The sequence below is a fragment of the Megachile rotundata genome, chromosome 12 (assembly GCF_050947335.1).
Source record: "Megachile rotundata isolate GNS110a chromosome 12, iyMegRotu1, whole genome shotgun sequence".
Lineage (NCBI taxonomy): Eukaryota > Metazoa > Arthropoda > Insecta > Hymenoptera > Megachilidae > Megachile > Megachile rotundata.
The window spans coordinates 5,824,162-5,848,970 of record NC_134994.1 but is presented as its reverse complement, the minus strand read 5'-3'; the positions used below and the strand labels follow the sequence as shown (position 1 = coordinate 5,848,970).

General features: G+C 30.7%; 3 protein-coding genes across 11 annotated transcripts; 2 read left to right on the top strand and 1 right to left on the bottom strand.

Annotated features, from left to right (window-relative positions):
• The first annotated feature begins 6,199 nt into the window (after positions 1-6,199).
• On the top strand, positions 6,200-10,566 carry LOC100880182 (uncharacterized). Of its 6 annotated transcripts, XR_001095048.2 has the most exons (9): positions 6,227-6,361; positions 7,320-7,460; positions 8,272-8,389; positions 8,486-8,647; positions 8,708-8,941; positions 9,309-9,440; positions 9,525-9,697; positions 10,090-10,200; positions 10,392-10,566. XR_001095048.2 is itself a non-coding variant. In XM_012279639.2 (8 exons), the coding sequence occupies exons 2-8, from the start codon at positions 7,324-7,326 to the stop codon at positions 10,465-10,467; spliced, it is 1,032 nt and encodes a 343-aa protein (XP_012135029.1). In that variant the 5' UTR covers positions 6,200-6,302; positions 7,320-7,323; the 3' UTR covers positions 10,468-10,566. The 6 variants fall into 6 exon arrangements, 5 of the variants coding, with proteins under 5 accessions (XP_012135029.1, XP_003700873.2, XP_012135031.1 ...); XM_012279639.2 differs by lacking the exon at positions 10,090-10,200 and having other exon boundaries at positions 6,200-6,302; XM_003700825.3 differs by lacking the exon at positions 10,090-10,200.
• LOC100879406 (N-acetyltransferase family 8 member 3) lies at positions 9,304-12,272 on the bottom strand. Its single transcript, XM_003700818.3, has 2 exons — positions 11,731-12,272; positions 9,304-11,220 (listed from the first exon to the last, which is right to left on the bottom strand). Exons 1-2 carry the CDS (start codon positions 12,027-12,029, stop codon positions 10,710-10,712), a joined length of 810 nt encoding a protein of 269 aa, XP_003700866.1. The 5' UTR covers positions 12,030-12,272; the 3' UTR covers positions 9,304-10,709.
• A 246-nt stretch (positions 12,273-12,518) lies between these two features.
• Positions 12,519-22,224, top strand: LOC100878437 (KH domain-containing, RNA-binding, signal transduction-associated protein 3). Of its 4 annotated transcripts, none has more exons than XM_012279638.2 (9): positions 12,519-12,892; positions 13,879-14,000; positions 14,077-14,193; positions 14,400-14,706; positions 14,785-14,899; positions 14,990-15,109; positions 15,615-15,715; positions 20,522-20,631; positions 22,116-22,224. In XM_012279638.2, the coding sequence occupies exons 1-8, from the start codon at positions 12,688-12,690 to the stop codon at positions 20,527-20,529; spliced, it is 1,095 nt and encodes a 364-aa protein (XP_012135028.1). In that variant the 5' UTR covers positions 12,519-12,687; the 3' UTR covers positions 20,530-20,631; positions 22,116-22,224. The 4 variants fall into 4 exon arrangements, with proteins under 4 accessions (XP_012135028.1, XP_076394603.1, XP_003700857.1 ...); XM_076538488.1 differs by having other exon boundaries at positions 12,520-12,892; positions 15,639-15,715; XM_003700809.3 differs by lacking the exons at positions 20,522-20,631; positions 22,116-22,224 and adding an exon at positions 17,648-20,222 and having other exon boundaries at positions 12,521-12,892.
• The last annotated feature ends 2,585 nt before the right edge of the window (positions 22,225-24,809 follow it).

The following is a 24,809-nucleotide window of genomic DNA, read 5'->3' as shown; positions in this document are numbered from 1 at the left end:
AGAAGGGAGAATTGTGCGGCGGATAATATTTGAGTTGTCGAAGACCATCAAGCCCCGTTGCGAGGGGGACGAGGATGAAGGTTGTAGGTTAAGTAAGTGGTTAGGAAGACGGCGTTGCCGAGTAATGGAATAAAAACACTCGACCCCGATGTCACCATCATTGATCTGGGAAGCATTATCTTTCGCCTTACGTCGTCTGAGCAGATACAAATTACGTCAAAAATTTCATTGAAGGACGCTCGTCTCTCGACACTTTATGAACATAATAGATGTCGGTCGTACGAAAACCCATTAGCGATCTGATTATGAGCTATTCTTAATCGTCTGCACTTGCATTTTTATGAGAATCTTAGAGAATTCACGTCTCTAGTGTTTAGTGAAAATGTGGACAAAAATTATTACTTAACTTGTTAATTTAATATTTGATACAACAAGTTATGGTTATATTGTTACAATGGTGAAATTAGAATTTTTATGTAGTGTGGATTTGATATACTTATGTAGTATAGTAAGTAGTTTTCTTTTTGTAAAAATACACAAAAACAAAGTCTTTTGTATTTTATTTGTATTCCACACCCTATCCCCTAAATAGTTAATATAAAAATGTACGATTAAATAAAAACGTAAATTTCTGCAAATAACGTTGTTGAACACAATATGCGTGAAATAAATGGACTAATCACCGACGAAGTTAGGAGAATTAAATCGCAGATTGGCGTAAACGTAGAATGTTCATTAATGTGCACAATGCCGAACGCATACGTAGGTGCCACGTAATAGTACGTGTTTCGCAACCCTTTTATAGGTCGGTGACTGCTTTCGATACCCTATACGCCGGACTGTAATTAGTCTGTAGGACTGGATCCAGCTTTCAATGAACCTTCAATGAGCGCTACTAATGACGACCGGATGACGCATCCGGAATGTCTGTTTAAATGATAGTATGCTAATCCAATGGCAAGCATTTCTCTCGTGTGCATATCACGAGACGCATCTGATCCCGTGTTTCAGTCAACGCCGCTCTTACTCGTTGTCCCCGTAACAATGTGCAGAATGTCAGCAATATGTATAATAGAATCGTTCGCTAAAGTATTCAAACCATTGTATTCTGATAACGAGTTTGTAGAAAATTTTTATTTTCAACGAGTTTGTGCAAAAACGGAATTTTTAATTCATATAGAAAAATTATAGCACTAATTTACAATGATCTAGCGTATAATGTATACCAAATTTGAAGTAATGAAATTAAGGGATAAATGACAAAATATTAATTCCTTATTTCAATGAAAATAGACGAAGGTTTTAAGAAACTTTAACAAATTGTGTAACATGTAACAAGAGACTTGTGATCATTTTTGTAAGATTAGTGTTAATATCATTTTGACAATTCTGTGTCATTTTGTGGCTAGGTTATGTTAGGTAATTTCTTTGTGGATGAATTTCTTTGTGGATGGTAATTTCTTTTCAATAATACAAGTACATGTTCAATAGTTCTATAAATAATATTGCGTTTAAAAATTTTTTAATTATTAGAACATAAGAGTTTATAAATTTGAAAATTTAGAAAATATTAAAAAGTAGAAAATTGTAAGTTTCAGAATTTTTTAAACATAGGAACATAGGAAAGTATAAATTTGAGAGATTAAGATATTTTACACCACAAAAGGTTGTAAATAAAAAAATGTAGAAACATCGAAATCCATAAAAATTAAATATTGTGTGCTCATCCAAAAGAAGCGCCGAAGTGTACAAGCAGGTCGATCGTTTCTCTTAGACCATCGACAAGTCGACACTCTTAGCGAGTAGGATATTTGATCTAATACCGAGATAGATTTACACGCGTAAGATATAGGAAGCGCACCGTAAGAGAATACGAATTCCCACGCGATCCAAGAAAAGCAGGGGAAAGACACGGAAAACGTAAACAGTGACTTAAATCACCGTACACGCCTCGGGGAGAGATCGAAACACGTCGTACGTCGAAGGATACCTCGGCGAACGTGGCGGAATGATGAGGTGTCGTGCTAGAATAGAGAAGAAGGACTTTCCGGTCCGCTATTCCATCCGATTCCGTAATCCATTCTGTATACCGACGGCATCCTGCTTCCTGTTTCTCCCTTTTTTCACCCTTGTCGCCGTTCCCTTTCGATCGCTCGGTGAGGACGTTCAGGGACAAGATACAGGACATCAGTCTTATCTGTCTTCGCATTCGTTCGGGGGCTGCAGATTCCTCGACGAAATTCCTCGCTCGATTCGTTCTTGCGTTCAATACAAACGTCGTTCTCGGGTTCGTCGCCTGCTATCTCGCTTTTCGTCCTGGAATCCTCAACATTCAAATATTCCTTTGCACCAAGGACGGAGTAGAGGACGAAATAGAAGGGAATAGAAACGAAAAGAACGGAAAGATCCAATGAGCATTCGTATAAGTAGGCGTCATGAACCTGCTAGCCTAAATATGAACAACGTGACTGGAAGGATTGTCTAACGAGTGATCTAACGAGTGATCTAACGTGAGGCGATTTAGCCGAGTGACACACAAACTCCCTGTGCACCTGCAGCATCAAGTGTCAGATCTAGAATGATTTTTAATTATCTGCTACAAAGGGTGTATTAAATTGACATGTTAATTATCTGATAACATTTAATAAACGAACGGTATGAATTTATGAACGTGAAAATATAAAAATTGTGAACGATGGATATACGATAACGACTGATAGGGGAATGAAGAAAACAGAAGTGACGTTGCACGGCCAATGTTTTCCTCTGTGAAAAGTTATCGAATCGCCAATCGTGATGGAACGTTGATTTTTTATATTATTTTTAAAGAGAAATGCAAACTAGGAATGCAAAAGTTTTGAACTCGAAATTGGACATTTTTAACTTTTTTAATGTAGGGTTCTGATATTTTAGAAATCTGAGAAATTGACTTTAGATATGTGGAAAAGTGGTAACCATTTTGAAATTTTGTAGGTGCTTAATACATGTACTACGTATATTTAAGGGCTTGTAATTGAGCACTTAGAGCATAAGAGCTTTTAGAGCATAGAGCACTTAGAGCGTAATTGAGCACTGCTTTGTCAATTAGGAAACTTGGGAATTTGAAGTAAACAAAGTTTGCAACTTCAAAAAATTCAAGAACACAAAAACATAAAAATTATAAATGAAGTACTGACAAAAATTTGGCTAATTAAAATGAAAGGATGTAGCGGCTATACAACGCGTGGCAACCCATCGGTTGGCTATACAACGCATAACAATCGAACGCGTAGCGATCTAAGGCGTGAGAATTGAACACGTGTTCATCTAATTCGTGAGAATTGAACACATGGTAATCAAACACGTGGCGATCTAACGAGTAGCGATTGCAATGCTGGACCCCCGTCAGATAAAAATCCTAGCTGCACCGAAGCCAATGAGGAAGTAAAAGAAAACGAGCAGGTGTAGGTGATCGGTAAAAGGAAAATATGAAGCGAACAAAGAGGAGTACGGTAGAGGGTGAGTCGTGCGATGGAAACGGAGACTAAAATTAGAATAGAGGCGGACCGAGGGGGCTTAGGGAGAACGGTAGAAAATCGAAAAGGTGGTTAAAGGCGGAGGACGGTGAAACGAGCGAGAGAGCCGGGACAGCTACTCGCGAGAGGTTGGGTGTACACCGGGGCTCGCATTCCAAGCAGACTTGGTGAACCGGGTTCATTATTTTCTCGTTATAAGTTTCTACAACTCGAGCTTGTTGTCGTAACGCTGTTAACGCGGACGCGTCGCGAATTGTTAAAGCGGTGGCGAACGATCGGCGCGCGTATATATTCGGCGGCTTCCTTAAACCCCGCGTCACGCGCCACCCTACCACTTCGTTCCTTTTCATCCCACACTGTTCTCCACCGTCACTCATCCCCAACCCCTCTCTGCGAGCTCCCCTTTATCCCGTTCTTTTTTTCGTTTATTAATAAACGAGCTGGTGTCACTTGCCTTGGTCCGCCTCTTTTTCTTTCTATCTCTCTAACTCCATCTATCTTTCTTTCTGCCTTTCTTTCTCCCGCTCGCGACGAGAAAACCTATCGGTGACACGACGAAAGGCCAATACTCGTCTCATTGTTCCTTTACGATACCCAACGGAATTATTGAACAACCCTGTGACTTGATGTACTGCCTTCAACATCCTTTCGAACAAAGCGACAAAACGTTACCGACTGCAAGTGGAATGTAGCCACCGGTGCTGGTTGTTTGTAGACGATCGTGCGTGCTGTTTGTCGCTTTAACGACGATTTTAATTGCAACCCTTTGAATGTACACGTGATCCCGCCCTGTCGATTTCACGCGATTTCTATGCCGTTTCTATCCCCCGATATTGGCCAACGCGTGAATATTGTAATCAACGAGCAACCATACAGCGTATAAACACCGATCCCCATTGCGGTGTTACCGTAAACGTCAAAATCCGTACACCGTTTCAAACTGGAGAATTCGGTAATTGTAAAAAGAATTTATGTCGAATATATATTGATTTCAATGTTATTGAAATATATTTTACAAGCAATATTCTGAATAACTTTACTTACGTGTACAGTAATCTGTTGATCTTAATAGAGTCCGTAACACTATTAAGATATATTATTATTCGTAAGATATGTGCAAAAATTTTTTATTAAATTTATGATATACAATAATATACATAGCATATTTTATTTTTGTGTGTTCATTATGCTATCAGTTTGTTTCTTCTTTTTAATGTTCCTAATGGAGTCTATTCAGTTATGTTAAATTTCAATATATTGACCACATTTTATTCATATCGTTTATGATAAAATATGAGGTTGGTACTACTTGAGATATTTTGTGGAGTTTCCAGTATTGCACTTTAAAAATGGAGTAGAATTATCAGAAAAATGTTAAAACAAGTGTGTTAAAGTAAAATTTTTGATTATGGTTATTTTGTTTATTTTAGTGATTTTGTTATTGAAAATTAAGTTATAACTTTTTAGAGTACCACTTTCTTATTTTTGTTAAAGCCTGTATTTCCTTATAAACTTATAGTTGTTTCCTCTTTGCAGATATTTGATTTTGTGAGATTAACTATTTTACAACACTGTTTATAAATTAAAAAACTAGTATAATGTATTGTAATAAATAATAAATCATTTTCAAATTATCAAATATCTCAATTTTTTAACATTCAAATACCTAAATTTTCAAATCTCTAAATAGCAATATTTCCAATTTTTATTTCTAAATTTCCAACTTTCCGAACCTTAAATTTCCAAAGTTTCAAATCCCCAAATCTCCAAATTTTCAAATATCAAAATTCTACATTTGAAACTTCATAAATCTCACAATCGACAAATAAAAAATCAGTATATAATAATTTGTAAATTATTTGCAAATTAAATTAAATAAATTTGTAAATTAATGTCATCATTTGCTGTAGGTAGACCTACTTGCCATAATCTAGAAAATGGTACACAATATCACCTATCTCTTCTTGTTAAATAATTAAAAACAGATTTGAAGAAGTAACGAAGACCACGAGGTGAGATAAGTCGATAGCAAAAAGGTTGTAAACAAATGATCGGAGAATTGAAAACGTTAAAATGCGCCCAGACGGAACAGCACGATTCGGTTTGAATCAGGGTGCGTAAATGAGTGGAGCGATATTAAAATCTACGCGGGCAACAGATGGGCCTCGATAGCTTTACGGTGTTCGAGCCAATAACGAAAATCATTAAATTAGCTTTAACCGCCGGTGCACGGCGCACTGTTAACTGCGTACTAATTTTATTATTTAGTATCCGCATAAAAATCGCCGAATTTCCTTCGTTACTTTCCCGTTCGCAGAGGTACGTATTATTTCGTTGCTACTTTTGTATTCCTGCCAACACCACAAGTTAGAATGTCAAACTTTAAATGATTTTCGCAAATTAAATTAAATTAAATATCACAAACAATAGCTTAATTATTATATTCATAACGATGATGATAAATGGTGTGATCATAAAGATTATCAGTTGCATAGTGTTTGTTGCGCGAACCGAGATGGCAGCCATGTTGGATTGAACTCCGTCGGAGTTGCAGTTCCAGCAAATTTAATTTATCGATTATCGGTAAAGCAATTTTCTTAAAAGTCTCTTACGTTTGGATCAATAAAGTAGAGCTAATATTAGAATCGCTATACTTCGTGAAGATGGCATACGTGTAACAAAATTTTTACTTATAAGTTGGAGTATTTGATCCGTGCGATCAGTACTGTGTCTACTTCCTGTCGACGTAGTGTCAGTTCGTAGCTTTGTGTTCGAGTTATTTAACAGGTGCATTAAGCTTAAAACATGAGTAGAAGTTATAGCTTAATTACAAATACGATAAAAAAGTAATATTTATTTACTGTTAACTGAATTTAATATATGGTGACAAAGAATATTAAAGTATAATTCTTGATACTATCATGTTAATCCGAGTTGTTTGCGGTGACAGTCTACCCGGAATTCTTTAGCTTAATGATAATGTTGTTTTGAAATGTTAATTGCTTTTGATTCTCACGCATAGATATACAGTTTTACTTCTGTTTAACTTCGAGAGCCCTTGAAAATTAAAAATATAAGAACACGATATATTTTACGTGCGTATAGTTTATTTACATTATATAATCATTCATGTGCACTATTTGTTTACATTCAATGTGAAGCATTAATAATTACAATATGAATGCAATTATAATTTAAATTTATTGTTAAAGCTGTTTAGAAAATTTTGTAATACTTTGAGATGATAAAAAATTCTTAACAGAATTTTTTCTTCTTTTACAAGACGTATGTGCAGATGAGGAGAAAGTGAATATAAGATAAAACTAAAAATAAGTAAATTATAGATAAGGAGCTACGAACTTTAGGAAAACAATTTATTTACATTTAGACTAGTTCATCAAGAACAAATATCTGTACATATACATGTACTTACTTCACAATAAAAGCACTAAAAATAAAACGATAATGTTCTTGAATATAGTACCGTTGGTGATGCACGACCAGTTTGTTTTTTTGTTGTGATAGTTCCAGTATCTCACGTTTATTTTAAAATGTGGCTTTCATTGCATTTATGTTTATCAGAAATCATATTGTATTATTTCGTTAATTAATAACATATTTTCTGGTTTTTAATATATTAAACATATTTCGCAATAGACACAAATAATTTATATTTAATCTTTTAAAATTTAGGGTAGTTAATCATTTAATTCCAAAACTAACGTTTTTTATGTAAATAAGTCAAACGAAGAGATTTCACTTTAGTAATTTTTTCATAATTGATTTTTGTTAATGTGTAATTAGAAAAATGTTACCGCCGACATATGTCGAAGGTTTCCACGATTTGGAAGCTGTAAAGGCAATGGAATATAGGCCACTCGGCAAAACTGGATTATTAGTTAGCAAATTATCACTTGGCGGTGGACCATTTGGCTGTCATTACAAGTTAGTTAAAAATAATTCTAAAAAATAAAATGCACAAAATACTGGTATAAAATACGGTTGGGCATTATTCGAATAACCTTGAAATATAAATTTAAAATGAAACAAAAATATTTAAAAATACTATACTTTTTTTTTTTTTTTTTTTTTTTTTGAAAAATTCAAATAACAAAAATAATAGGAAATTTTCAAAATTCGTTTCGAATAAAACGAAATTATTAGAGAAGTAATAAATATCATTTAATTCGTATATTTTTATTTAAACTAAAAACTATTCATTATTTTAGAAAATTTCAATCTTAGATTTTGTTCAAAAACCTGTTTAAAATTTTTAACTAAAGATTTTTAAATAAAAATGTTCAACGAAACGAAATTATCACAAAATTAAAAAATAATACTTGATTCGAAACAACTTTTATTTTAGTTAAATGTTATTCCTTACTTATGAAATAATTGAATTTTATTCGAAAGTCTTCAAATAAAATAATTGCCAGTTACTTTCAGATATATTCTCTTTATATCTGAAAGTTATTCTTACGTCATTTCCGGCCTTGAACTTCAAATGTCCGTAACAAAAATATGTTTATTAATTGAAATTTCTTATCAATAATCCTTTGATAACAACGAATAATATTGATAAATTTGTATATTTTTTATCAGTATTTTTTTCAAGTATTACTTTTATTTTTTATATCAATGATCAATCTTACAAAATATTTGTATATATTATAGTTATAATTAAACATAATTTCTATATAAAATAATTTTTCAAAGCTTTTTCTTATCATTTTTATGTATTTTATTGTGTGGCTAGTTCGTTCAACGAAGACGAGGCTATTGAAGTGATACGTCAAGGAATAAAACAGGGAATTAATTACATTGATACTGCACCATGGTACGGCCAAGGTCGCTCAGAAACCATAATTGGAAAAGTACTTGAATATTTTCTTTCAAATAATTATCCTGCATTTATACGTTAAAAATACTTTACCAAATATGTTTCAACGTTTAAATTATATTAATTCTAGGCTCTCAAAGGCATTCCCCGTAAAGCATATTATATTGCGACAAAAGTTGGACGATATGAATTAAATTACGAAAATATGTTCGACTTTTCGAAAGAAAAGACTAGGAACAGTTTTAACGACAGTTTGAAACGACTCGGCTTAGATTACGTAGATGTCATTCAGGTAAAGAGACATTTTTCAACTTCTTATACAACTTTGTTAATTGCTGTATTCGTTTTACAGGTTCACGACATCGAATTTGCACAAAGTTTAGACGTAGTAATTACGCAAACTTTACCAGAATTATCGATTAAGATTGCGGATGGTAAAGCGAAATATATAGGTATTACCGGATATCCGGTATCGGTTTTGAAAAAGTGTATCGAAAAAAGTAATATTAACATAGCCGTTGTCATGAGCTATGCAAGGTACACGTTACTAGATAATACTTTGTGTGATTATATTCCATTTTTTAAGGTACGATTTTATTACAAGCATCAAATTACTTATTAATAAAAAAACACAACAGACAAAAATTTATACATGATATAAAATAGAACAGCCAACACTTTTATGAGCCGAAACTCACTTCTAAACATTATAACCTTTTGTGAGCCACTTGCTTATATTGCATTATTTTCCGTTTCACGGTTCTGAAGTCGCAAGATTTTAAAAGTCTGATATTCTAAAACTGTTAAATTTCAAACTTTGAGACTCTCCAAGTATATAAATTTCAATGCCCTACAATTAAAAAATTCAAAATAATTATATCTTAATATAATTATTTTTATTTTTATATAGAAATATTTTATCTATACTTCAATATATTTTCTGTCCAATTTAGGAGCACAATATTGGTATAATTAATGCTGCAGCAGTATGTATGGGATTACTAACTAATAAAGGACCACAAGCTTGGCATCCTGGTTCAGATAATACAAAAAAATTATGCACAGAGGCTGCAAGTTATTGCAGAGTAAGAAATGCATATAAATAATATATGCCTACAATATTATTGCATAAAATGTTTTAATTATATCAAATTAAAAAATATTTCCAGGACAATGATATTGAATTAGCAAGATTAGCATTATGGTACTCTATGCAATGTGAGGATATAGCCACTTTCCTGAGTGGAATGCAAACTTTAAGTGACCTGAACATGAGCCTGGATTTAGTAAGAAATGGCATTACAGAAAGGGAGAAAAATCTATTACAAGAAATTCAAGAAAAGTGAGTATTAATCTACTAACATATTATTATTTTTACACAATTATAAATGTATCATATTATTTTTATGATACATGTAAAGATATAGTACTTATTTGGAACACAACTTTGCATGGTATATTAAATATTGATAAGGTCTTGAGGGTACAAAGATTCATTGCAGGAATAAGGCAATGTTATTTAAGAAATTATGTTCAGTGAGATACAAATAAAAATTAAAGCTGTATTAATAATCTACATACTCATGTAGAAATAACTGAAAAGAATGCTTGCCTTATCTTGCATCATCCCAGCCCTCTCATATTATTTATTAAAGTTCTTTTATACAGTATTCTGTTATAACACCTAAAGTCACATGTTTTAAAAAATAAATACTCTCTTCTATGTGCCCATAGTTCCAGCTATCAGAGCTATTTTATGTGTGTAATGTAGAATTATATTTTATCAGTACATTTTTGTGATACATAAGTCTTCAGGCTTTCATATTATACTTCATCCTTAAGTTGGTGAGTTATCAACAATCAAAGTAAAAGTTCTTGTGTAACAAAACATTAATTTTGGTATTATTAACAAAATTAATTGAACTCACACCAAATAACCACATAACACTTATTCATAAAATGTATGAATAATTAATACAACTTTGTTACATGTTACAAATATATCTGTAAACAAAATAATTATTCTATTCTTTCAGATACATAAGTAAAGTAACAGAGAAACATTGGGAAGGTAAAGAGTTTCAGACATATTGGGAAAATGTAAGAAAGTAAGAAAATATATTTTTGTACATATTTCTATACATACGATGATTCATACATGTTTTGTCATATTAAATGTTGAATTATATAATAAATGTTTATTACCAAATACTTAATATTATAAAATATAAATAGTTCTATATAATTAATTGTAAATGCAACTTTTAGAGACTTTTCTCTGGAAATGTATATTTGTTTTTATAAATGTTTCAAAATTTTACTTCAACCATTTTAACAAACATCAAATCTCGTCCTTATTGATTAAGCATTGATCTATTGTATGCAGTAGGTACATAATCATCTTCACCCGGTTTAATTTGATATGTCAGTTCATACATTAATATAGTTACAAGTGGACCCACTATGGGTCTATGATACATTTGTCGCAATTCAAAACCTTTCTTAAGACATAACTCTCTTCCACCTTCTGTATATTCGGAAGCAACAAGATTAGCACAGCTATAACCTTGATCAATAGCAAATTGCACAGCAACATTAATCAGGCACGAAGCAATTCCTTTTCTTCTGTATCGTTCATGTACATATAGCCTTTTAATCCATGCACCTTTGTCTAATCTATGACTTTTACATAAAGCAATGGTCCCTACAATCCTTTTTACTTGAGATGAAATATCAATATTTGAATCGCGAAACTGTTGTTCTGTCATAATGGTGTAATGTATATTCTTTGGATGATGTGTCATTATGTAAGGTTCAAATGCTTCCGCAACCCAAAAGCATGAAAATGCATTGGACATGTACATCCTGTTGTAATAGATGAGGCAATTTATACAATGCAATTCTCTTCTTCCAAACTATTTTACTTTATTTGATTTTTTATGTAGTATATAAAATTCTTAAAGTAATATAACATTTACTTTTAAGTACAAAAAATACAAAATGAATTATAGAACATTAAACAATAACAAAACAACTAATAATTTTAAATAATTTTTAAAGTAACCCTACAATAGTATTAGTATTATAACTCATTGTTCCAATACTTCAAAAGTATTTTAAATTAAAGATATTATACACCAGTCTCTTTTTTGTTGTCTGAATAACAAGGTAGTGTTCAATAAATTCCCATTACAATTAGAAGCGAAGAAAAGACTGAAAGATTTGCAGAATAGTTCGTTACCACTGTGCATTGTTAATAAATATGCTAAAGTTATACTATTGTAAGGTTAAATAAAAATAAATCCACACAAGTTATAATATCAATCCATTTAAAATTTATGTTACTTAAGAAACATAAAGAGAAAAAAACTGTACCTTGGTATGTTAGAAACTTCTTCATTAACTTCCATAGATTTCGCGGTGAAACCTATGTAAGTTCCAATGTAGACAAGAAAAATAACAAGGGGTATAACTAAAAAACAAACTGTAAGAGGTAATCCGAAAAAAATGAACATTATAGCGGCAAACAGTATCATCAATTGAAACGTCAGTTCTTTTAATACAATTCCAAAAAATGTTGAACTTAAAGATGACATAATACCGGATTTTATTAATTCCTTACAGTTGATTTCATCACCCGGTTTATAGCTGCGTATTACGACTATGTGACTCATTTTTACAATATTCGTTTACACTTTTTATGATTTTTGAACATAATTAGCAACCGAAATCAAAGTTTAAGCGCACATTATCATATTTCGAGGTTATGTTGAATAATTTGGTTATGGTAATCATCATAAAACCATTGAGTAGTGTAGTCACTAGAAATATCTTCGATATTCTCACCATTTGTATACAATATAAATATTAAACTAAGTTCACACTCCCTATACTTGAAATTTTTTATTTAAAAATTTACAAAAATCATAGGCATTTATTTTGAAGAATAAATTAAATATATCACTGAGTCATTAATAAAATATTATACGCTTATGTACACATTTCATAATTGTAAATGTACAATGCAATAAACATAAGTGTTACACAAATTTAAGTAAAAACAATTTCATAAAATTAAAATATTGAATTTATGCAGAATATATATGTAAAACAGAACATTTTAATAATCCAAAAGAAATGTACGAGTCAATACATGAATATACACCTTAAGGTTTGCTAAGGATGAAAAAGCTTAGCGTTCAGCCATTGTAACTTTGCTGTAAACTGGTGTCTGGTCGTTTGATGATTTGCTTCGTTTTCTTACTGGACTAACGAAATCATTCTTTTTTTTCTGTTTATTACTGTGAAAGTATTTGATAACACGGATTAATCATGAGTGATAGACAGAGTAATGGTGAGTATAAGTATCAAAGAGATGAAAATGCCGACGGGAAGGTAAGAGCATCATCAGAGAAGGAACGTGATGAAAAGGAACATCAAGTTGACAAAGCCGGGGAATATGTTCGGGAGCTATTGCAAGAAAAAGTTGACTTGGATTCGCAGAAATGGCCTAATGCAACTAGGCTACTCGATCAAGGTACCTTTTATTGTTATAATTGTATTAATATTCACATTCTTTTTTTTATTTCAGATCCATTGTTATCACTGTTCATATTGGTATTTTCTATTTTATTATAAATTTGTTAATCTTTGATTGTTGTAATGTTTCTTTGCAGTATAGTTTTATAAATATACAGTTCATACAGTTTTATAAATATATTAATTGAATTTAATAATTGATGCTTAAGGTTAGCCTTATCATTTATATTTTTTTATTAGTTAATGAATTCAAATTGAAGTGATTAATTGATTATCAACATAAAATATTATTATCGTTATGAAGTATTAAAATGTATGTATTGTTTATTGAAAAATTATTTATTGATACAATATTAAATACTAAATACAACAGATAGGTTTTTACTTTCATAGTATAGTTTTATTTTTATATTTATTTTTATAATGGTTTATTTATTATGCAGGTATCTTTTATGTAAATTGGTAATTATTTATTCATTAATGTATCTGAATAATTTTGTATATAAATTTTATATTTTTACTTAATTTGCAATAAAAGCATTATAAGTAAAAATTCATATTTTGTAGGAAAAATTTATTATAATATTACTGATATACTTTAACTTATAGTTAATAATGAGGTTTTCCTCAATTTTTCTGCTGAAATGTAGTTTAATTAATTTTGTAATATTATTAATCTATTTTGAAGGCCATTATGAATGAAGAATAGTAAGTTCAAATGTAGGACACTTTAATCTTAATGGGGGACCTGAAGGTAGTTTATAGTAAACATAACTTACAATAAGACTTTCTGTAGGCACTTTGGGTCACAATGACATTAGCACTTCTGACTGTAGCAGAGTGATAATTGTGGATTAAATGAATATTAATAAATTGATACATAATTTTATAAATCATTTGGGAAGGATATATTAATAATTTTTCTTTATTTAATATTCAAAATCAAAACAATCTTGAATTAGAAATAAATGGATTATTTTGCAGAAATTCAGAAAACTCAAGCTATTGGAAAGCCAATAAGGGATCCAAAATATGTGGATATTTATCGTGAAAAACCAATACGTGTTTCAGTCAAGGTCTTGGTACCTGTTCGGGAACACCCCAAGGTAATTGTGTTTTCTTATCAATGCTTTCTTTTTCTGTACAAACAGAAACAAAAATGTAACACAACATTATTTACAGTTTAACTTTGTTGGAAAATTATTGGGTCCTAAGGGTAATTCTATGAAACGTTTACAAGAAGAAACAATGTGTAAAATGGCTGTGCTAGGACGAGGATCAATGAAGGATCGTCAGAAGGTATTTTTTAATTTTGTGTTTCTATATAACAACAATTATATATATATATTACAATTATAAATTACAATTATATTGAAGAAACCTTCAATATTTTATTCAAATACCACTTAATGTAAAAGACCATTTTATCACGCTAGTAATTGTGTTTCGTACATTTGTTGCGCGATAGCAATGCGATAATTTTCTATTCGGTTATGTTCATCTAGGAGGAAGAATATCGTATGTCTTTGGATCCGAAATACGCTCATCTTTCGGATGATCTTCACGTTGAGATAACAGCTCTAGCACCTCCTGCAGAAGCTTACGCCCGTATCGCGTTTGCGTTAGCCGAAGTTCGGAAGTACTTGATTCCCGATAATAATGATAATATACGTCAGGAACAAATGCGTGAAATGGAGATGAGTATGAACGATGATCCGTCAAATGCCGATGACAGAAGACCCATGAGGGGCGTACCAAGCGGTGGTATATTGAGGCCAACTGCAAGACCTACGATGCCACGATCTTCAAGAGGTAAGTAACTTCTTATTATTATAAATATATATCGTAATTTCGAGAAAATTGATTAATTATTTGATATCTTAAATATAGCGGCTATACTTCCACCACCCTCGAGTCGAGGACCAGTTTCACGTCAAGTATCGGCAAAGAGTAAAGTATTTTCCATTTTGGATCGTGCTAGAGTTGCTATGGATCAAAGTTATGGGTAAGGATTTTATACTTAAAAGAAAATGTTATTTTGCAATAAATAAAAAAGAATATTGTTTAAAATTTGTGAAAATTATTTTATTCACAGTTATGAGACTGCTACACCTCCTCCGAGTAATCGCGTTGGTTCTCATCACGATTATGATTATCACACGTCAACTGGCAGTAGTAGTCGGTACGGAGACCGACATTATACATCAGCATCGGGGTGAGTGTAATAAACATATTATTAATATTTAAATAGTGTCGTGTTTCTTTTGAAATATACACTCGTAGAATAAAATATCGGACAATTTGGATATGAAAATCAGATATATTCTTCGAAAAGATAAAAAGTAAATAATTCGAATAATTATCTTTAAATAATATGTCTCCCCTTACTTAAATTTTTCGCTTATATTCTTGATTAACATTAACTCTTACATACATTATTTTTGTAATTCCTTGTGTAGCCTATAGAGCCCCCAATATAGGAAATTATCGAGTTTTTACCCCATGAAATTTGAAATAGATTTGTTCTTCAGCGAAGTTACGTTCTCTTTTGTATTTTGTAACAAATGTAAAAGTTTTTAATATTTGTCCTGTGATATATTGTAGTTAAATGTAACTTATTTGTCGTGCTTTTCTTCACTGACTATATGGTATATAATATACATATTTTGAGTAATTTAGCTTTTTAATGTGCCATATATGTATTTTTATACGTCATTTAGACATAATATGTTCCCTTCCTCGAGGTACACGACTTACGAGTACGATGACGATGCTGTTCCGCACTCTTCACACGACTACTACGAAACGTCTGAATACCCAGGTAATATAGTACTATTCGTTTATTTTCATTATTGTTTCCATAATATAAAAATTTAACACGTAATTAAATATAAATTACCATAAACATTCGCATGTGTGATGTGGAACAGAATTAACATAATTTCGGTTAAAAATATCTTAATATATTAATTTACACATAGTTGAAGTTTCACCGACTGTTGCTCGTATTAAAAACAATTAAATATCTTGAATTGAATCGGATTGAACGAAAAACTTGATAATCTAAAAATATTTGAAAAATATTATCGGAGCATGAAATAGATAATAAAAATTAGTTAACACCTAAAGTTCTTCAGTAGAAATTTAAACGCATCAAAATTCTAAAAAGTAAAACAAAAAACATTAATACAATGGCTTATAGCTGTAATAATTAATTCTTGTAATTTCTGAAATTTTTACAAAATTTTTACTATTAAATCGAACAGATATAAAACAATGTATATGATATTAATGAAACATATAATTTTTATATTGTTCCTATAAAATTGAAACGTGTATTCTTCTATACATTGAACTGAATTTTAAGAAATTTTCCATAATCAAAGCTAAAATAGTCATGGAATGGCTTCATATAACCACGTGTGATCTGATTTGAGCTAAATCCTTTCAGTTCTTTACGACTGTTGAATTATAGTCTGTGACACTTGATTAAACACAGTGATACTTTTCTTGTAAATATTGTCTACTGATTTTCAAATTATAAGTTTCTAATATTCTATTTTTGTAAGAATAGTATATCATATTTGATAAAAGTTTTTGTTTTCAAAAAACCAAGTAGTGAACATGAAAATATTTTTTTTTATGAAACAAAGAATAAATTCTTCTGCACTACTTGAATTATAGCAAAGATTAGTTCTGCATATTCTATTAAATTTAATTTATACTGTAAAGAAAATATATGTTAAAAAGCTGCTGTAATGGTAATCTTTTCTGATAGATACTTATTTTACTGAAGTGAATACTTTAGATAGGTAATACTGTACTATAATACATATAGTAAAATTAATTGACTGGTGTATGAAGCAAAATGTAATTTGTTGAGATTGTAACATTATCATTATATACATTTTCATTGAATATGTGATATTTCAAAGTAATAAGTAAACTTTTATCAATTTGGATCTATTATACCAATAATAATAACAAAGTTAAATTGAAATTAAAGTAACAAGAAATACAAATAATATATAAAAGCATTTATATGTATAAAAATATTAAGTGAATAAAGGAGCAAGTTTTTTAGTAGTTACGATACATTGCAGAATACAGAATTTGAAAAATTTATTTTTGCTCGAATACATTACTACAGTTAAATTGTCCATATGAAATGTGAGATAAGATATTTAGCACACGTTATGTTTATGTATGTTTTTAACAGGTATATAAAATTTAAATTTTAGTACAATTTTATGTCGTATTAAAAAAACAGAATACTAATTTGAAGTTCAGTAGACAATAGCATTGAACAGAGATTCTTAAGCTTTTATAAACTTTTATTCGCTTTTAAAAACAGTCAGTTTTCGTGACACTGTTGTTTATCGTGCATTATTCTCTAAAATTTTAAACTTATAAATGTCTCACATCCAACAAAATTTGACATTCAAAAATAAAAAATTCCAGTCTCAATTCTCTGATTTAAAACTTTGAAATCTTAATATTCCAAAGCTAAGTCCCAAAGTTCCGACCTACTAAACTTTGAAAGATTTGAACTTCTAAAATCTCAAAGTCCCAAATCTCTTTAGAATAAAATATCACTGTGTATAACCAAGTTTTGCAAACTGTAGACACGTATCGAATTAACATAACGCTGTCGCTTCGCGTAGCATAGTTAGGAGAACATCCGATTAATAATATCGTCGTGGTATTGAATTCACTGAAATAATATAAATGAATCACTCCATGAAATTCGCAGAGGAATCATCGAGCCGCGCATGGAAATCGTACAAGACGACAACGACATCGGGCTCAAGCTCGCGCTACCGCAACGCTCCGTATTCACGACCCTCCAAGTAAAAAAAGTCCTAACAAAAACAAAACAGAAAACAAATCATCCAAAATTTTTATTGATTTTTATATATCCGAAACACCCGCTGAGACAACTTTTTGACTTTATTCGTATTTCTATAAAATACGAAACAAGATTTACGTTTCCAAACGTAAGACTAAATGGATTAAAAACAAAGCACGTAATCGATATTAAAATTTTTCATCGTATTGCAACGATCAAACGAATCGGTACGATGTCGATATGTTTCTTCCATTTTTTATAGTTGATTAGGTAACTAATTGTTTTACATTCACGATGTAAATCTCTTTTTCTGGCGAATTCCTTTTTGGAAGGTACTGTTGTATCGTCATGTCTTTTTCTTTACTTTCGCTCGCAGTTGACACGATTTTCAGATGTATTTTTTTGTAGACGCTGGGTGAGAATATGTAATACAATGAAAACTGTAATCAAAGTGTCTCAGCGACTTTGATGTTTTTATCGCAGATCACGCAATATTTGTCTCGTAAAGTCTGAATGAATTTGTGTCGTAATGCCTGGAACACTGATTTTTCTGTATCAACGTTTCAATCTCAAATTCCCTCGAATCCTTGTTTTTTCTCTTCGAAAAAAAATACGTCAGAGTGGAAGGCTAAAAGGACCAAGAGGATCGATGGAATGCAAACAAGTAAAATTGTGAAATGAAACCGTCGGAGCTGTGTCAAATTTTTTTCTGTAGATCGAGTGTTTCGTATTGCCTTAATATTCCATTTTGAACAAATACCCTTGACAAGCTTTTGCTTTTTGTTTTGTGATTGGTAATATACATCAGTGATTGGTAACTACATTGGATGTACCCTCAGGGCGCGGTGCATGCTTACGTACATTTGAATATCTGAAAATTTGAAATTTCTATATATTTATAAAATTTATAAAATTCTAAACTTGCAAATAAATTTGTAAATTTTCAAGTAGACGAATTTCTAGATATTAGTATTTAAAAACTTGAAATTTAAGATATTTGTAAATATACTTTTAGGTTTCTAAGTTTCTAAATTTGGAAATTTAGAAATTTCCAATTGTTTCTAAATTTGGAAATCTAGAAATTTCTGCGGTGTTAAATTTGCCGGTTTTGAAGTTTTTGAACTTTAAAATTTTTGAATTCTGAAAAAAGGCGGAACGAAAAAATTTGAATTTATAAAAATTCAATGCCTCAGAAATTTGTGAATTTAAAGCGTCTTTAGTTGTAAATTTTTAAATTTTCAACTTTCTAAATTTTAAGACGCCTATTTCATAAATTTCTATATTTTCAAATTTCTAAATTTCTAAATATCAAAACTAGAAATTTAAAAAATTGAGTAATTAAATTTCTAAGTTCCAAAGTTAAAGATCTTAAGAAAATGAAAATTAAAAATTTCTAGATTACTAATTATAGAAGTGTCTAAAATTCAAGTTTCCTAGAAATATTGTAAATTAAAAAATTTGAAAAATAATTACACTTAAAAATTTCTGAAATGTAACATAATATCCTAAAACCTGAAAAATCAAATGTTTACGTATTTCATGTTATCGCTGCATTTGCCTATCACTGATACATTGTTATTAAATAATGAAACTGAAAATTATAGAATATACTTCGAGAATTTGATTTCTCTACGCGTTACTTGAAATAAAAGAAAAATTTTTAGTTTTAATATGCCACGTTAAACATTTTTGACGTATAAAAATACATAGCTCGGACAGTCGTGTGTGTTATAATAAATTAGCAATACATGTTTAAAACTATTGAACTAAATATTGTAAATTTACGAATGATTAATATTAAATAAGCTACGTATAATTATGTAAATTGTATCGTAATTCGTGTGTATAGTGTTTACGTGCAAAACCGATTAAAACAATTCATCGAAAAACCTAAAAAGAATATAAATAAGACTTAACGAACACGTGTATAGTAGCACGTGAAAAATATGCTGATCGATAAATTTGTGTACTTTATTGTAAAGATATTGACATAGTATTAACATTATAAAAAAGAGAAAACTAGAAAAAAAATGGAAGACATTGTAATTTTGCAACCGTTCAGTATAAGTATACAAAACGATGATAAAATCTGTGCGTAATTTATAAACATTTTCTCATTTTTAAAGTAACTGTTCTCTATTTCTATGTAATCGTAAATAAATAAGAATCGAAATAAATGAGAAATATAATGGCGCTATAAGTTCCGTTCGAAAGCATAAAATCAAATTAAAATTCTAATCAATTAATACGATTATAACACGAATGAAAATAAATAAACATGTTTAGAGTTAACGAGTAATCTTAATCTTTTCAAAAGTTTGTAAACAAACTGTCTTATTATACTAGTAATTACAGCTTGTTTATATCGGAATTTTCGTACTTAATCCCCTTAGAGCTTAAAAAAAGAAAAACGACGAAGCGTTAATTTAATATTAAGATGTGATGTGAAAACAATATAATAAAATCTATTTAACATCTTTCTAAATGTTCTAATGTATCTTAACTTACGTTAACGTTGCAATGAAATAAAAATTAAAAGAAAACCAAGCATCAAATACTTGTTATATCCGTTAAATGCCAAACGTGTCAAGTGTTTAATATATTAAGTTCTAATCTCTGCACGTTGTTTAAACTTTTATTGGTAATCAATACTGTGTGTAATCCAAAAATGTTATAGCAATACGACAGGCGTATTTTTTAATTAGATCTGTGTAAAGTTTTGTTTGAAGCGTTTGAAACATTTACTTCTAACAGCTTTTTTTCGTGTATCCTTCTTAGGTGTATAGAAAAATAAGGGAGATCGCGCGGGAACGCGTTTTCTTGGATCGAAATATTTTGATCTCCTTCTGTTTCTCTGTTCAGTGGAGTTTCAAGTGCCTTGATATCACGTGAGTATTGCAGTACCATTTTACAATTTCATTTTTGAGGGACTTCTGTTACGGTACTTGACTTTTTTTTGTTAACCTCTTAGGCATGGTGGAACTTTATGCAGCGTTGCTTTTCTATGATAGAATTTGACGCGAATTAGTAAACAGCACTACAATGTGTAACAATGCTGTTCTCTACGCGAGTACATTGGAATGAAGTTTTTGATGATTAAATTATAATTTTTCCCAAAGACATGATACATATACTTTAACCTTGATAATTTACTTTTTTAGAAAATTCACAAAATCTGTAATTTCCAAATGTTTTCAATATCGCACTAGTGCAAAGAGGCGCTGCCATAGGGCATAAACTACTTGGCATTACCTTTTATTCACATGTAATGTACGTTTGTGGGATTTGTTAATACTCTTATAGAACGTGGTGAAGGCAAAAAAGTGTGAATCAAAACATATGAAATTATCATTCAATTGGAACGAGCGAATCAGTAGAGTGAGCCACGGCGCTATGTAATCTACGATGACATTCAAAAGCCACTATAGTGGACCGCCGTACAAAGATGGTACCCCAAGCCACTATAGTGGTGCGACGTGCCTAACAGCTAACTGATTACTATTTTAAGTAATTTTAGAATAACCAATACTCAACCACTGGTCTTGAAGTATATGAGCATCATAACTTCTGAAATTTTAATTAATAATGTTGTTGATAAAATATACCGTATAATACAAAATTGTATCAGTCTTGTCACAGTTATACCACAGTAATAGTGGCGCATAGTGCCTAAGAGGTTAATCGAACTTGATGACGTTGGCGTAACTAGGTGCGGAGAGGGGTGAATATTTGATCCTCTCAGAAAAAGGATTAACACGTGTCAGAAGTTTTGATATTTCCTAATTTTCTCAAACTAAAATTCTCAAGGTTCTCAATCTCCAAATTCTTAAGTTTTCAAAATGTCAAATTTTCAAGTTTCTAAATTTTTCTAAATTTTCAAATTTAGGAAGAGTAAATTACTGAACTATTAAATTACTACATTCCTACATTACTAAATTATTAAGTTACCACAAAACTAAATTGCTAAATGATTAAACTTCCTTTCAAAGTCTTCAAGTTTCAAAATTCTCAAATCCCTAAATTTCCAAATTTTCAAATCTCCAAATTTGCAAACTTCACTCCCAAACCCCTAAATTTGCTAAATGATTAAACTTCCTTTGAAAGTTTTCAAATTCCAAAATACCCAAATCCCTAAATCTTCAAATCTCCAAATTTGCAAACTTCACTTTCAAACTCCTAAATTTCCAGAACTCATTTAATGGCGAATTCTTGTGGAGTATTAACGCTACTAATAAATCTAGTGGACCTAATTCACCCGAAACAATAATTTTAATTACGCCAATGTTCGTTTATAGATTTCTGTTACAGCATTTTCTCCTTCTTCTTCGCAACACCTTTTTACTCTCTGCTACATCAAAATTTGCAATTTCAGCGAAACAAATGTTCCATGTATGTGCGTCGCAGTATCAGCAGTATTAAGTGACGATTAAACGACGCGTGGAATTAGTCGATTCCCAATAAGTGAATATAAATGGACTGTATCTAGAGAATGGATTTGACTTTGAACGACTAGAGTTTATTTTCCTATGATGACTGTCCGAGAGTGTTTCTTCGATATACGTTTTACAAAGGCTCGGAGTGGGTGTACAATTTTTGGAACATAGACGAGGAAAAACAAGTCCCTGTTTTGCTATTGGTTTAACTAAATTCGAATGGAAATGGAAAAACAAATTACGTATTGATACGTATTGGACAAATGAAATGAATATTGGGTTTCCGTAAAATGACCGTAGCGAGTAATAAAACTAAGCAATACCTCAATATGTATAGGAAAACTGTAAACAAATGACTCTACAATTCTACTGCTGGTTAAGGGTTCACAACCATATGTGACTAACAGTGAATCAAAAAATATTCGATAAACTATAATGACTTCTTTTGTCTTATTGCTGTTACGGGTAAAGAATTGATTTGAAACGACAAAATAAAGGAACGAAAAATTAAAATATTGTATCTCTACAAACTAGTATACTGAGGTCTAATCCTCTCACTGTACTACGCATTCTACGACTTAACATTCCAGATTATTCAAACATCGGAACGGAATATATTTTTGACTCATAAAGGCAGTGAGAATGCAATTTTTAATTCCAGTTTGAAACTTAATTAACCCTCTGTTAGGTGTGCCAGTATTTGTAATGTGCGTTGTATTTAGCAGATACATTTATGAAATAAATACATTTTTTTTAGATTATTATTTTTATTACTTTAATATATGAAAGTTTCTATGAGTATTTCTCTGCTAATAACAGAGGTAGTATTAAAATTATTTTGTTATGGCTTTTGTAAGTGAGAATGGGAAAAGCGAATGCAATGGCGACTGAGCGATGAGTGCGAGAGAATTTAACAATAAGAGCGAGGGAGAGAGAGAGGAAAGGGAATAAAAGTGTGAGCCGCCGCAAAATAAAAGATTGATTGATTTTATATGGGCCTCGACTGCTATGATCATTGGCCGGAAATTAGAAGAATACGTAGAATGGCACTAATACTGTGATAAGCGGTATTGTGCAATCTTTCTAAAAGACTATGTATAAATTAATGACCTTTCGTTCGTAGTTATGCACAAGAATCTGTGGGATAGCAAGATTTTCTTACAGGAAAATTTTCGTTCAGGCAACTGGTGCGTCAACCGACGAGGGAATTACGAAATATCGCAATTCTGTATTTCGATTAAAGTTTCTGGATCGTAATTGGGAAATGTATAAATACTATAATTCCCTATGGAAATAATAGCGGTTTCAACTACCTCTCAAATTAGCATTGAATGTAAAGAAATTTTAATAATATGTAAAGTAATTCGTTAAACATTCGTAACTATTTTACTACATCTTTTAGTTATACTATTTAGACGTCGTTAATGTTAAGAAATGTAAGATCTCGACTGTTCTCTCAATGCAATTTGAAATTTCTCGAATCAGTAGCCATATTCCGTCTATATAAGTGATTACCCATGCGGTGTAAATTAAAACCATTCAAGCTTTTGAATGGACTGAACACAATTATAAATTCTATTTCTATACAACTAACAGGTAGACAATACTTTATGACTTTATGGTGAATGTGTGTGTCAATACAAATATGTTCATTCAATGAATTTGTTGAAAATCTTCAATGGAAAATAAATTGAACGTAAGAAGTAAATTAATGTTTAATTAATACCCTCACAATTATTTAAGTATCAAGAAGCCTTATTATTGTTTGCATGTTTCTTTAGAACTGCGAGGAAAAACATGAATTGTAATTTATAAATTAATAATTGCATATTTATGTTCATAAGTGTTTAAAAGAAAAAAAAGAAACGATGGTATAAGTTTCATCTATCAGTAGGTCACCATTCTATGTTTTATAAAATTACCAACAGATATTGCAAAAACTGTAGGAAACTGAAGTTTGATTAACAATATATCGCATCATTTCTGTACGTGATAATAATTTTTGGAGAAACTTCGAAAAATCATTATATTTCGATATATACCAAATTTTGCAAATAAGGAGAATGAGAGTAGTGAGAATAGTTTTTAATTTGAAAAGAAAATCTTGGTTCGGAAGAAAATTTTTGGCCATTTTTATGTCATTCCCTATATCATCGACGAGATGTATAGTGTATGAATTGTTTTGGACCCACAGAATATATTACAAACAGCATTAAGTCAATATTAATAAATATACGATAAATATATAGCATATTAATTAATAAAATTAATGTTAATAGAATTATTACTAAAAGGGAACAAGTGGCGCCATCTCTCCGGCGAACAGGGTGAACTACACACTTTTTAAAGCTGTAGTTTAATTAGTTCTTTTCTTCAACCACTAGATGGCGGTATATAAGACGGAAACTCTTAGGATAATTAGGATTACTCTAAAAAAAATTAAAAATTGATAATAATTTTGTAAAGTCAAAAGAATTCAAAGTTGATTGATCTTGCACTTCAATATAATTCAATTCATATTACAGTCAATCAAGTGAATAAAACCAACTATATTAATATAATTAATCCGAAAATGGCACATGTCGCGCCATCTAGTGACAATGTGTGGGAACTAATGAAACTACAGTTTCAAA

Excerpts from the sequence above, each read along its gene's own strand:
- LOC100880182 (XM_003700825.3), top strand. The coding sequence starts at position 6,321 with ATGAGTAGAAGTTATAGCTTAATTACAAATACGATAAAAAA. Across the intron at positions 6,362-7,319 it reads ATTACAAATACGATAAAAAA|AAAAATGTTACCGCCGACAT; the intron begins GTAATATTTATT and ends ATGTGTAATTAG. Across the intron at positions 9,441-9,524 it reads AGGCTGCAAGTTATTGCAGA|GACAATGATATTGAATTAGC; the intron begins GTAAGAAATGCA and ends AAATATTTCCAG.
- LOC100879406 (XM_003700818.3), bottom strand. The coding sequence starts at position 12,029 with ATGAGTCACATAGTCGTAATACGCAGCTATAAACCGGGTGATGAAATC. Across the intron at positions 11,221-11,730 it reads GAAGTTTCTAACATACCAAG|GATGTACATGTCCAATGCAT; the intron begins GTACAGTTTTTT and ends CTATTACAACAG.
- LOC100878437 (XM_003700809.3), top strand. The coding sequence starts at position 12,688 with ATGAGTGATAGACAGAGTAATGGTGAGTATAAGTATCAAAGAGATGAA. Across the intron at positions 12,893-13,878 it reads AACTAGGCTACTCGATCAAG|AAATTCAGAAAACTCAAGCT; the intron begins GTACCTTTTATT and ends ATTATTTTGCAG. Across the intron at positions 15,716-17,647 it reads CGAAACGTCTGAATACCCAG|AGGAATCATCGAGCCGCGCA; the intron begins GTAATATAGTAC and ends TGAAATTCGCAG.